Source organism: Typopeltis vanoorti, chromosome 3 (genome assembly GCF_054136105.1).
Source record: "Typopeltis vanoorti isolate ZY-2024b chromosome 3, IOZ_Tvanoo_1.0, whole genome shotgun sequence".
Taxonomy (NCBI): Eukaryota; Metazoa; Arthropoda; class Arachnida; order Uropygi; family Thelyphonidae; genus Typopeltis; species Typopeltis vanoorti.
The window spans coordinates 128,765,209-128,780,073 of NC_143551.1; the positions used below are offsets into that span (position 1 = coordinate 128,765,209).

Here is a 14,865-nt window from a genome sequence, read left to right on the forward strand (position 1 = left end):
CAACTCGTTGCAAAGGTGGAGCAAGCTGCCAACAGGCCTATCTCAGTATCTCCTATAATGCAAAACACATCTCCTTGCAGATATGTCTAATGTTATGCATTAAGGGAAGGGCCACAACCCAAACTAGTTTCAACCTTTATTGAGGTCTCTTCAGTGGGAGCCAGGCCCAAGTGGAGATATCAGGCAGAAGCATTAGCAGGTCATCTCTACCTATAGGAATTGCCAATTGGTGTGCCACCCTTTTTTAATAATTTACTCTGGATTTAGAGAAAGATGTTGAAAGTTTATTTTTCACTTGGTTAGAGTATAATAAACTTTAAAAACTAAACTAAACTAAACTTTAGTGAAAAATAAACTTTCAACATCTTTCTCTAAATCCAGAGTAAATTATTAAAAGTGGGTGGCACACCAATTGGCAATTCCTATAGGTAGAGATGACCTGCTAATGTTTCTGCCTGATATCTCCACTTGGGCCTGGCTACCACTGAAGAGACCTCAATAAAGGTCGAAACTAGTCTGGGTAGTGGCCCTTCCATTAATGCATAACATTAGACATATCTGCAAGGAGATGTGTTTTGCATTATAGGAGATACTGAGATAGGCCTGTTGGCAGCTTGCTCCACCTTTGCAACGAGTTGCCCTGGTGTTGTACCACCTTAACCCAGTCCTGAAGATACCTTCAGGCGCAAACTTTGTTTGCTCACACTTGAATAAAGGATTAAACTAAATTTATTATACTCTAACCAAGTGAAAAATAAACTTTCAACATCTTTCTCTAAATCCAGAGTAAATTATTAAAAAAGGGTGGCACGCCAATTGGCAATTCCTATAGGTAGAGATGACCTGCTAATGCTTCTGCCTGATATCTCCACTTGGGCCTGGCTCCCACTGAAGAGACCTCAATAAAGGTCGAAACTAGTCTGGGTTGTGGCCCTTCCCTTAATGCATAACATTAGACATATCCGCAAGGAAATGTGTTTTGTATTATGGGAGATACTGAGATAGGAGTGTTGGTAGCTTGCTCCACCTTTGCAAGGAGTGCCCTGGTGTTGTACCACCTTACTCCAGTCCCGAAGATACTTTCAGGTGCAAACTTTGTTTGCTCACACTTGGATAAAGGATTAAACTAAATTTATTATATTTTGAAGCAAAAGTGTTATCTGTATCCCTCGAAATGGATAGAATTGAATATCCTGCGGTTATAAAATTCTTTGTAAAAGAAGGTTTCGCGGCAAAAGAAATGACCAGGAAAGGTCATGGCATTGTGTTTTGGGATGCTAAAGGCATTTTGTTTATTCTAAGTTCATAACAGTTTATGGGCACTCTCTTCTCCTTCGTTTTTGACAATTAAGAAATGGACTGCCGAGTTTAAACGTGGCTGTACCAGCCTTGAAGATGATCCACGTGAAGGTGATCCATGCAATATATAAAAAGTGTAACACCACCAGAAATCATTGATCAAGTGCACGATATGGTATTGGATGACCAGCGAGTCAAAGTGTGTGAAACTGCTGAGACTATAGGCATTTCAAAAGAACGTGTAGTATATATTTTGCATGAAGAATTGCATATGAAAAAGTTTTGCGCAAGATGGGTGCCGTGCTTGCTCACAGCAGATCAAAAATGCACTTGCATGAAAATCTCTGAACAGTACTTGGAGCATTTTAACAAGAATAAAACTGATTTGTGCATCGATTTATTACTATGGATAAGACGACTTGGACTTCACCATTATCCACCAGAATCCAAAAAGCAGTCAAAACAGTGTTCAGTGCCAAAGAAGACAAAGTCGGTTCCATCAGCAGGAAAGGTCATGGCATTGTGTTTTGGGATGCTAAAGGCATTTTGTTTATTAATTATCTTGAAAAGGGTAAAACAATAACTGGGGAATATTATTACGATCTTTTAACCAGACTAGACAAAAAAATAAATTCGTTTTTTCATTGTTAGGCCGAGAACTTTTCAGACCACCCTCATATTAGCACATTTCTACCATGGGTGGGCTAAGAATTTTTTTTATATTTTTATTAATTTTATAATTTTTTTGTATTTTTTACACAATCTGTAAACTCTGCTCTAGATACCAAACAGAAAACTTTTTTCAAGCCACTTTAGCCCTCCAATAAGTGGGACCAATGAATTCACACGTTGGATAATGACATTCATCTCGCATCTAAGTACAATCTAAAACATTCATGCCCATGACAGGATTGAAGCCCACTGCCTTTTTTGTTGGAGAGTGGATATGCTAACCACTTGGCCAACCAGGCCAGTTCATGCTCTTTAAGACTACATCAGGCATAGATGGTAGAGCTATAACAGGCAGTTTGAACATGAACATATTCCTAGCACTTAAAAGAACTCAAGGGATTCAAGAATGTTGAGTCTGACAGAGGAGTTCAAAGAGATTGCTTTTAAGGAAGTAAAGTTTGGGATGTCAAAAGTAAGGACAAAATTCCAGCTAAGGAGAAGATTACCATTCCTGCATATGAGAAATTATCTCATGGCTTGTTCCTTGATTCATAAATTCAGAACAAATCTCCATGTCTGGAAATGCTGAGAAATTCCACTCTGATATCATGCCTCTTCAACAGTTTATGGTGTTATGGTAGTACATGAACTGGCATTTTCCCTAATAGATGCCTCCACAATGATATCAGTCAAACAGTTTCTTTACAGATTTTGAGAATTCTGACAGCCCTTACAGATAAAAACTGGTGACATTTTCACAATGGGCATTTGCCTTTTGAATGGATAATTAATAATTTTAGTAAAAATACAAAATGCATTTGGTTTCTATTTCTTACTTGTACTGTTTGATATTTCCACAGTTTCTGAACACAGCTGGAGGGGCCTATGACATTTTTGAGGACAAAGAATTCAGCACCAGAGCTTTGCACCCACCACAGAGCCACACATGGTCATCACTATCTGGCAAATAATTACGATGCTTAAGTGGAATGTCATACCACCACCAAAGCAAACTTTGGATCCTGTTCCTACAATGGGAAAGGAGACATAAACAACATTGTTTAATCCTTGCAGATGAACCCATGAGTCAAATGATCCTGGTCAAACCACAATCGAAGTGGTTTGATCAGGATCAGGATTGGATGAGCCCACAATCCAAGCACAAATCACTTGGACTGTGGGCTCATCTGAAATGGTTAACAATCTTGTCAGTCTCCTTTCCCACAGTATGGGAACAGGATTCTAAGCTTACCATGGAGTTGGTATGACATCCCGCTTCTGAGCATAATTGCATGCAAGACGCTGATGACTATGTGCGGCTCTGCAAGGCAGAAAGTTGATTTAATCTACTGCTGAACTGATCTCTTTCACAGTGTGAATGCCAAAGTAGTATACTATATGCACACTGCCAGGCTACTCATTTCTGGATGCCCACATGTTGCAATGCATATAGTGGCAGTGCATTAGATCTCAGTAATGGTGGTGTGGACAATAGGAAAGAAAAAAAAAAAAAAACTAAGAAGAGTGCAGAATATGAACAAAAAACAGAAAAAAAAAAAAAGTGAAAATGGACTAGTACCATAACTAAGCAATAGCATCCTACACATGAAGAGGCTAAAAATACCCTAAAAAAGCATAAAAAGTGCTCCTGATTGCTTTTCTTAGCCACCCAAATGCCCATATGGATGAAATATACCAAATAATTTATACTTCATATCCATGTTATGTCAATAGACACAGCATCCATGTATTTATTGATGTGTAAAAACATTGTGGTTACTATGATTATTAAATTACACACAAACAAATAATTATACCACTGTTTAGATTATATTTGGTCATTCAAACATAATTAAATTGAAATATATATTGATATTTAATTGACCATGATTTATAAACATCTAATACCAACAAGTTTTGCCAACGGGGCTGTCCAGCTTCTTCAGAGCTTATAATAGTAAGAGAAAAAACTCAAAGTGGCTAGTACAAATTAATTTCCAGAATTGACATCTTGCAGAATAATTATCGACTATTTCACCTACATCTTTTCATATACGTAATTCCTCATACACCTAGCATGTGTAACATGTATATATATTTATCCCACACACAAGAGGTACAAGACCTATAGAACATCAGTGCCATGTGTGAGGTGCAGATGACGGTTGATAAAGAAGAAACCTATTGACATTCTTCTTAAAGAGCTGCAGGTTGAAATTGTTGGAAAACACATCATGAGGAAGGCAGTTCCAGAGGTAGATGGGATAAATGAGTGAGAGGAGAAACTGGTTCGACGAGTTTGCAGTTGTACTGTAAAGGGATTGGACAGCAGCTGCTCTTGTTTTAACATACCCAATGCCAAGAGGAGGAATGTTGTTAGCCAATTCACTGGAACAGTGGCCAGAGAAGAGACACAACACACACACACACACACATACACACAACTGAAACATTGCATCTGTGAGATAGAGGTTGAGTGAGCCTGTGAGGGAAGGGTTATCTATGAGCTAAATTGCTCTCCTTTGGACAGCATCAAGAATTTTTAAGGAAGTTTTAGATATCCTACCCCAAGTGTGTGTGTGTGTGTGTGTGTGTGGTATTCTAAGGGTTAGATGGATTTGAGATTTATATAAGGTTAGTAGCTGAGTGGTGTAAATTTCTTGAGTGGAAAAGAATGCATAGTTTTTTAGAAGCTGAGGAAGCTTTGATGTAATGTGTTTGTACCAAGACAGGTAAATGACAATCCAAGATGAGACAGTTCATTCTGTCTGGTGATTTGAGTATTATTGAGGATGAGGGAAGGTGAGCCGAGATCCCATTTGCAAGAGAAAAGGCAGGACTGCATTTTGGTGGCATTGAAGGTCACTAGGTTATCCTTGCCCCACTGAAGGATGGTATCGAGATCAGTGTTTAAGGCACTGGTTGTAGATGTCCTTAATGTAAGGGATGTCTGGAAATTACATGATTGGTAAAGGAGTAGGATGAGTGGAGAGTGAGGTACTGTTGCATTGGTGGCAAAGCTCAAAAAGAGAGAGTGCTGTCCACCATGAACAAACAAACAAACAAACAAACAAAGAGAAAGCTTGGCTATTCAGTTACACTTGGTGGCAGGTAGACCGAAGGAAATCGGTTTGCAAAGCAGGCCTTGATGCCAAACACGCGTTTCTTTGAAACTTTCCATGGCACATGTCCAGTGGTGAGTGATGTAGGCTAAGATAACAGCCATGGATCTAGATTGGCAGAATCCATACTGGTGGGTCATTGATTAACTGGTGAGCTTCTAGGTAATGAAGAAGTTGACCATTGATAACTTTCTCTGTTATTTTGGAGAGGATTGAGGTGATGGGAATTGGTCAGTAGATGGACTTTTGTCTACTTTTTTTTTGGAATGGATTGGATATATGTTAGTTTCCATGAGATGGAATTCATGCCAGCTCAGTATAGAAGATTGAAGAGACAATAGAGGGCAGGTGTTAGCTCTGGAGCACAACATTTGAGTACAATAGGAGAGATGCCATCAGGACCAGACAACTTTATAGTGTTCAAGTTGTTTAATATTTTTCTTATGTCTTTCTGCTGAAAGGCCACAGGAGTTATCTGATCAGTTGCTGTAATGTAGGAGGGTGATTTGCTTTTGTCATCTATGCAGTAGTTAGAAGAAAGAGTGATGCTAGGATGTCAGCTTTTTCTTTGGGTGCTGTAACAGTGGTGCCACCTGGATGGGGGAGAGAGAGGTGGAGGTGCAGGTGAGCAGAAATTGCGTCCCGTGGCTTTAGCGAGGGACCAGAAGGCACAGCTACCATTTGGACAAAAGATGAGTTTTCTGCTGACTTTTGTGAATTTGAATTTGGATTTGCTGATAGTTGATTTGCTTTTATTGCATGCTTCTGCATAGGCTGAGTATGAAGCTTGGATTCTTGATGCAAGTCATCTTCTGTAAGCTGAGTTTTTTCTTCAACTGCTTTCATACATTTTCACATGAACCCAGGGCTTGGAAAGCAGACAGGAATTTTGGATGGAAGGAAGGATGATTTCTGTAACTACTCAGTTCATCCGTCTGGGTCAGAAGAGCAGAAACAATAGTCATGCCATGGGAAAGAAGAGTAGTAGTAGTTCCAGAGAGCATCCTACTTTCTACGTTTTTTAGTGCCAGAGGACAAGTGGTTTGGTGTGGTGACTGGAACGCTGTACTAGATTTTGGTCTGAGTTACCAAGAGAAGAGGTAACTTCAGTGTATCTGATAGGAGAACTAGTTAAGAAAAATCAAGGATAGTGGAAAGTGGAGGGAATTATCTGAAATTTGGGTAGGTAGTTGCATGACTCATTAGATCATTGCTTATAGCAAAACCTTCCGCATCACATCCGACATGATCCATAGTGTTAGAGAAGGGTAGCCAGTTGGAGTTGTGGACATTCAGGTCACCTAGAACAATGACTTCACTGGTTGTGTAGCTGGATTGCAGATGGCTGAGTTTAATGGAGAGGAAGGTTTTAGGCCTTTGTGGTGTTCAGAGTTTGGAGACTGGCAGATGCAGCAGATGAATGTCACTAAGTGGTGTAAGAAAACCTTCAGCCAGAGGAGGTCAAAAGCAGGGGATTCTAATTTGCAATTCTCTGACAGGCAATATTAGAATGTACAAAAGGCACAAGTGCCACCTTTGATGCAAAATGAATTATGTAGAATATATAATTTGGGAATTGAAGGTGAACTGTGATTAATGTAGCTGTAATTTGGGTTTCTGTTAAGAGAAGGTGTGGTTTGGATGTCTGTAAGTGGTGGTGGTGAATGTCATTTATATTGGAATTGATGCTGTGGATGCTTATGAAGTGGATCTGGAAATTATTCTATTTCCAGATCCAAATTAATCCAAATCATCCTGCAAGATTTTGACATCTTGCAGGATGATTTGGATAGATTGGAGGTCTGGGCTAAGGAGAATGGATGTCAATTTAACGTGACAAAATGTAAGGTTATGCATTTTGGGGTGAAAAGATTAGCAGCAGTATATCACATTGGTGGAACTGTATTCCAGGAGATTGATGAGGCCAGGGACTTGGGAGTGTTGGTGGATAGGGAAATGAAGTTTAGGGGGACATTGCAAAAGTAGCTAAATCAGCTCATCAAATCACTTGGTTGCTGAAAAATACTTTAAACAAGCAGAGACAAACAGGTTATTGTTCCTCTGTACTGAGCCTTGATAAGACTTCATCTCGACTACTGTGCCCAGATTTGGTCACCTAGTTTTCTTCTTGATGGGGAGGAGGTTGAGAGGATCCAGAGGCGAGTGACCAAGATGATAGCAGGTCTATGGAATGAACCTTATGAGAAGGTTTTAGTGATCTTTGCTCCCCATCTCAGCTCATCATTGTCACACCTGGGCGACACAACAACTGCTCTTCCTACCCCACTTATCTTTCCCTCTGTCACTTTCATCCTATGTCCAATCAAATCATTCATTTCTATTATTACTACCACTAACTCCCAAGTATGCTTACTTCTGATACCCAGAGCATCAATCACCAGTGATTCCTCCCTCATGAAATCACCAGCGAGTTCATCATCCCTCCTGGAAAACAGATCTTGTTCACTCTCTCATCCACTACATCATTTATAATAGAATCTCCATACAATGCTACTACTGAATCATTTGCCATTTTCTCTATTGTCTTTCACTTTATTCTTTCATACTCTTCATTAGAATTTCATTAGAATCCACCATATGCCTAATCCCATTTTGCATATGTCTCATCTCATTTCTCATCTTAATCATTTCATTCAATTCAAGCATTCCAGCAATTGAGCTCCCTTTCATACTGGCAATTGCTCCCATTTTTGTTCCATCAGTCAGGCTCACTTTGGTTTTCCTCTAATCACACTTGCTGTAGCTTTATCATTTCCATATTCACATTCTCTGAACTCATATTCTCTTGCTCACCCTTCTGGATGCAAATCAGTAATTCTCCTGAGTTCATTCCTAATATGTTTAATCTCTTGCCTCATCAACTTCTCTTTCATATCTTCAATTAGTTTTTTAGTGCCATTTATGCAAATTGCATTTTCACTACCTTGCGCATCCGCTGTCTTACTGCTCACCACCGACTCTCTTACTGCTTACCACTGCTAAAACTTGCCACCATCTATGCATGCTGTTTTATCAATCAACATTGCTAACTCATCACCACTTTCGCCCACTGTCTTACCATTACTGCTCAAGCACTCAGTCATACTGTCAACTCGGCCTTCTCCTGTAGCTACATCTGCGATCTTTTGCTTGCTAGTGTTGGTGTGTGTGTGTGTAGTGCAGGAGTACATGTACACTCATTCGATCAAACATAACTATATCACTTTTTTTCATTATCAACAGCCATAAACATATCCAGCCCTGCACGACAATACTGAACCCTAGAAATATACTAGTGAAAAAAAAAAAATTTCCACAGTTTAAGAACAATAATGAAATGGTGAAAATATGAAAATTTGAAAATGAAAATTTTTAAACTAAACAAATCCTAGCCCCATCTACAGTTATTTTCAATCAACCAATATTTACTAACTGGTTAAAATATTTTTTCTCCCATTAAAGGGCACATAATAAATATGTTTCATCATTTTAGGCTCTTATTTTCCCGAGCACTCCCATTACATTTCTTTCTGTGTGTGTGTGTACGCGCGCATGAGCACACACACATATATATACCCAGAGCATGCATACTGATACTTATGAATCATCTTGCTACATCGAGTTTCTCCCTTCTTGACATTATGTGGCAAAAGAAAGACAAAATAACTATAAAAATAACTTACTCCTTTAGCATATGACTCAGAAGATGGCATATGTTCCAAATCAACAAAGGGATGATTAAAGAATTCCTCAAATGAGATCCTTTGATCTGGTATCCTCTGAAGAAGACGTACAAGGAGATCTCGACATTCATCTGATATCTGCACAGCATAAGGCAACTAAAAAATTCATGTGAATTAATTTGATATTCATAAATCCTGTGTCTTGTGAGCTAAGTAATCATTCTCATTCAGTAGTCACTAAAGAACAAGTATATTCCACAAAAAATACCCTCGAGTATTTTATTTATCCCTAGCACATATATTACTATTTTTATAAACTGTGCTACTCATAAGTTATGTTATACTATCTATTGAAATCTGCAAAAAACAACTGTTTGTGCACAGATTTTTTTTTTGTTAATAAAAAAAACTGTAGCTGTTTTTCTATAATTCATGTCAAAGTCTCTCAAATAGAAAACTTTATATAAATACTGTAACGTAAATAAAAAATTAACTGAATAAAATTATTTATTAACAAGCTGACATTTTACTAGCTCAAGCATCATCAGAGGCACTTTAATAATACACACTCAGTGAAGATACAAAACAAAATGACCCGGATAACAAGGACAGTCATGTGCATGCAGTGGTAGACCAAGATAATTTCGCACCCCAGGCGGACCGGTGTGTGATGCCTGTAAGGTTTTTTTTTTTTTTTTATACTTAAGTACTTTCTAATTGTAAGTATAAATATTTTTTCAAATTATTAATAATTTCATATCTTCATTATTTCTATTTATCATTTTTATTCACTCAGATATATTGCATAAAAAAGAAACAAATAAAAATGATTACAAACAAAAATTATTGATTTTACACTAATTTTAATTTAATCAATTATAATTTAGATTTTTTTTTTCTTGATTTTAAATCTGCAAAAGCTTTTATTCTTTTTCACTAATGGCTATTTTCTGAGCAAAGCATTTTCAATAGATAACAAGGCTAAAGAATTTAATCTCTCACTTTCCATTGTTGATTGCAAATATGTTTTAATAAGTTTTAATTTGCTTAAAGTTCTTTCAGCTGTTGCTCTGTTATAGGAATTGTCAGCAAAATTCTCAATGCAACCCACATATTTGGAACTATATTCTGCAAATTGCTTCCTATTAAAAATTGTAAAGTAAGTTTCTAACAGTGAATCAATGTTTTCCAGAATCTGTCATTTTTGAATTTGAAATGTGCAAATCATTATTTTCATTAATTTTGGAAGGAGCACAGACTCTAAGGCCTTGGTGCCGGCCTTAGTTTTAGTCCCCTACATTTGCCACCCCAGGCGGGTGCCTGGTCAGCCCACCCTTTAATCCAGCACTGTTTGCATGCATCAGTAATGCTCTTTGTGGTGATTCCTTTTAGTAATGATGACAGGTTGAGGTGCACCAAGATCATACCATCAGTTCAGTTACAGTTACCTGGGTTTAGTAGAACTTGTGCTGCTTCCAGGAACAAGGCTATGATTTAAATCTTGTGAGGTAGCCTGGCTTTCTCCCTGATGAAGCAGTATTTCAACAAGGTATCTTGTGAGAGTCCACTTTTTTGGTTGTCCATCCTGTCTGTCCAAAATATGGAGTTCCACACTGGCAGGGAAAGCTGTAGTCATCTGAGAAGAAGAGAGGGTCCTGGTGATCCTTGATTTGTCTCAGGAAGGCAGATACTTTGTTCAGAGGTTCATATTCTCTTCTGATTTTGTGTTGTTTCAGGAGGGAGTCCAGATTATCTGTTGTACCTTTGACGTAGGGCAAAGATATGGTGTGTGTATAGTCTGGTTTTGGGAGGGGGGAAGTTGTTTTCAAAGAGTTTGGCAAGGGTTTTTTGTTGTATCCATTTTGTTGGAAAGATATGGGTATACGGTCTGTTGTTCCAGGTGTCATGCAGGTCCTGAGGATGAAGTTTGCTCTGTCCTGGAAGCTAAGGTTCTGAAAACTCCAAGTTTCTGGGTGGTGTGAAATGGCATGTAACTATCTGCTGGTGTGTGTGTGTGGGGGGGGGGGCTATTGAGCACATGAGAGATCCATCTACTTGCCTCGTAACTAAAGTATGCAAGAAGGATAGAAGCCTTCTTTTCTCTTTCACAGTGAAACTAATTCAAGGATGGATATTGTTGAGGAAATTATACTGTTAGAGGCCTTGAAGTGAAATGGCAAAGACATCTATATAATATCTTAACGATGTGTTTGTGGTTTGAGGGGGGAGAGAGACAGATTAAGTGCCAAAGATTCAACCAATTCCATATATGAGTCAATAATGGGGTTGAAAATGGAGAGTTCATTGCTACACTTTCAATTTTTTTTAAAGATATGGTTGTTCCAGCTAAAATACCCTGATTTAAGACAGCTTGGATAGTTTGTAAATGTCAATGGGATAAATTTTGAAAAAAGAACTATTATATCGCTACTGGAAAATTTGTAAAAAGGGACAACACAGCTTACTAAGATCATTCTCCTCTAATTAAAGGTTCTGTATAGTGGTTTTAAAGTGTGTGGAGTTTTTTTATGTAAGACAATGTCCTGCTGATGTGTTTGTTGAGTTTGGATGCCAAGTTTAGCCAGTTTATAGATGGGACAATTTATGGCATCCAGATGGGGCACAGCAGGGTTTTAGGTTTGGTGAAACTTAGGTAGCCTGTACAGTCTTGGTGTATGCAGATAAAAAATTTTTAGTTTGGACACAGTTTTTCATTTGGCCAACTTATAATGTTATCTAGCAGACTTAGAGTTTTAATGACGCTTTAGGAGTTCTTTACTATAAGTAATTAAGTTGATGTATCAGATAACAATTCTTTCAATTTATTATAGTAGTCATCTGTATTCATGATCACCATAGAACTCCCCTTGTCTGCTTTTCACTATTACTTTATTTTGGTTTAGTTTTAAATTTTTCATGGCTGCTTTTCTTCATTAGCACAGAAGTCCTCTTCTTGGAGGACTTCAATTTTTAAGGCTGAGGCTTCCAGTTTAATGATGACTAATTCTAGTAGTTGGTTTCTCATGATAAATTTAATGTCTGCCATTATCTGTGCACAGAAAAAAATTAAACCCTTTACTTAGAGAATTTTAGTTTTATTGTCCAAAAGTGGATAATCAGACAAGTTGTGAATTACCTTGTCTGTTGAAAGTTGCAGGAGATTTTTCTTCCTTGCAAAGTTGTTCAACTTCCTGATTAAACTTTATTTTTTTTAAATATTCTTAGTTCATTTTTGGCTGATAAAAGTTCTACAAACATCCAAATATTAGGCCTGAACCTAGATAGTTCACAGAATGCTTGTCATATACCATATCCTTTTTCTACATCAAAGGTACAAGAAAAACTGGAATCCCTTCTGAAATAACACATAATCAGAACAACATACAAACCTCAGAACAAAGTATTTATCTTCCTGAGACAAATCAAAGATTGCCATGATCCTCTCCTTCTCTAGTATTTACAGTCCTCTGCCAGTATGGAACTGAGTATTTCGGACAAACAGGACCTTGTTCAGCCAAAAGCCAGACTTTCACAACTTTCTTTGGAGAAAGACCACTTTATCAGATGAAAGAAAGCCAGGCTACTTTGCAAATCGCAGTTCAAACCATGAAGACTGTTCCAGGAAGTGGCACTAGTTCCACAGAACCATAGTATGCTCTTGTATAGATTTTGGCATACCACCCTACCTACCATCATCATTAATGATAGAAATCATCACAACAAGTATCGCTGTTGCCCTCCATGTACATAATTGTCTTTGTTATCCTGATCATTTTGTTTTGTATCTTCAGGTGTGTATTATTACAATGCCTCTGATAATGCTAGCTTGAACTAGTGAAATGTTGGGCGGTAAACAGTGGTGAGCTATGGAAATTTTAACAAAGGGTTCACATTGTCGAGCCCTTATTAATATTAATAAACTCTTATTAATACAACTTATGTATAAATGCTAATCAAAAACGTATGAGGGACAATCAACCTGTAAAGGCTATAATTTTTAAACAAATATTTCATGATCTAAACATGAAATATTTGCACATAATCATCTGTGTTAATTTATCTTACATAAGAAAAACGTTTTTTAACTATCAAAATATGATAAGAATAAAATCTTTTATAATTGCACATATGCAATAGTCCACATTTTTTATAAACAAAATAAATTTTGTTTATAAATAAATAAAGAAACAGAATTAAACATTTTTGAAGTTATCAAAATTTCTTTTTCATTGAGTTTGTCAATTAAATTAGTAATATAGATTTGCTACATTCTTCATTTATTTTTATGATTTTATTATGAGCAAATGATTCATTATGTTTGGAAAACTTTTTACGCAAAGATGCAGTTCTTCAGTCTGTAGTGTTTTTATTTGGTTCTATTTTCCTTTCTACCCATACCTTTGACAGATGACAACTTTTTTTCTCCTTCGACACCTAAGTTTTTATCAGTGCTGTAACAAGGGCGTGGCGAAAGAGGCGCCCGACATGGGAGCAACTAGGTTTGTTGCACAAAACGTAAAAAATAAATAAATAGATATAAAAGTCTGCTATTTTATATTGTATTTTTAAATTTTGGCAATACGCCACTTTAGACACACAAATTCTGCAACACACTACAATTCATTTTAACGGGGTTAATACTAAGTATTTAACATATTGCATTTAGTAAAATTTAACTTGTTACATTTAAATTTTTCAAAATTTTTTTCATTTTTGGGTTGGGAGGGCACAAGTTAGAAACTTGCCACAGGTGCTTCACATCCTCGTTACTGTACTGGTTTTTATATTTTGAGCAAACACGACATCCTAATTTACCATTTCAAACTTATAATTATTTATACTCCGTTTTGAAATACAATGCTTGCTTCTCGTTCCAGCAATCAGGTGAATGATTTTCTTTTTCTCCTCCAACTTGTTGCATGTTCATTGAATCAATGTGCATATTATCTTCAACTTCATTTTCAACAGCAGTAGAATCAGCAGAACCACTTTTCATTATTTTTTCTTTTCCAAAAAAATTTAATAAATTTGACCCATGTTTCACAAATAAAAATACTTTTACAATTATAAAAATAAAATTAGCTGAATATACAGTTTTTAAATATATTATTATTTTTAAATTTTAAACACAAACAATTGTTATACATCAGTGTACTGATGAACACAGAAGTAATGTCCAGTGGAACAACCCGTTGATGACAGTTTTACAAACATTTGATTGGCTACTGGTTTTATCATACAATTGGCTACCAGAAGGGAGAAGGGTAAAGATAGGGCATGCGCTTATTTTATTTTCAAACTTGGGTGCATTCGTTATAGAGGAGTTGAAACAATAATTCCAAATAATCTATACACTGCCGAATAGACTAATTTTTGTTAGGTTACCGTATGAGTTTGTCGCTTAATATATTTCAAAAAATTATATTTAAAAAAAATAAATAAATAAAGAAGTAAACAAGAAGAACAAAGGGCTCACAAATTTGAGAAAAATTTAACAAAGGGCTCATCCGAGCCCCTTATAGCTTACCACTGGCTGTAAATAATTAATCTTAGTTAATTTTTTATTTGCATCCCAGTGTCTATGTAGTTTTCTGTTCTAGAAAGTTCAACATAAATCAATGTGAAATGCACAGTCTGATTACTGAATAATACTAAGACAGAGCACTTATGTGTGGGCATGAAGACTAGATTTTTCACTTGGAGGGTGGTGAATGAATGGAATAAGTTGCCAGAGTCGGTTGTGAGTGCTTTGTCTGTTAATTGGTTTAAGGAGAGAAGAGATACAACAGATACTGTGTGGATAGTTTGAATCTTACACGATGAGGCTTCAGAATCCATGGAAGTTTCCATGCAATAAAAATAATAATAATATTGGTCACCAGCATGCACCTGGTTTCTACTCCTCCATATACTGTTCTTTGTTGAATATTTTTATCAGCAACCTCTTATCCATATCACCAACTTCATGTTCATTCCTATTTGCAACTTACGTAATAGATTTCCACATGGTATCCTATCAAATTCCACCGCAAAGTTCAGCAGTATATTCTGTCCTTACCATGGTGTTACCATTATACTGCTGAACCTCC

General features: G+C 36.8%; 1 protein-coding gene across 4 annotated transcripts in view; it reads right to left on the reverse strand.

Annotated features, from left to right (window-relative positions):
- Nucleotides 1-14,865, reverse strand: part of LOC150108560 (serine/threonine-protein kinase ULK3-like) — a 268,335-nt gene that overhangs the window by 119,393 nt on the left and 134,077 nt on the right. For all 4 annotated transcript variants that reach the window (XM_090415993.1, XM_090415992.1, XM_090415994.1 and 1 more), the window contains one exon: nucleotides 8,777-8,932. In XM_090415993.1, coding sequence (XP_090272119.1) covers nucleotides 8,777-8,932 — 156 coding nt within the window. The remainder of the gene's footprint in view (nucleotides 1-8,776; nucleotides 8,933-14,865) is intronic.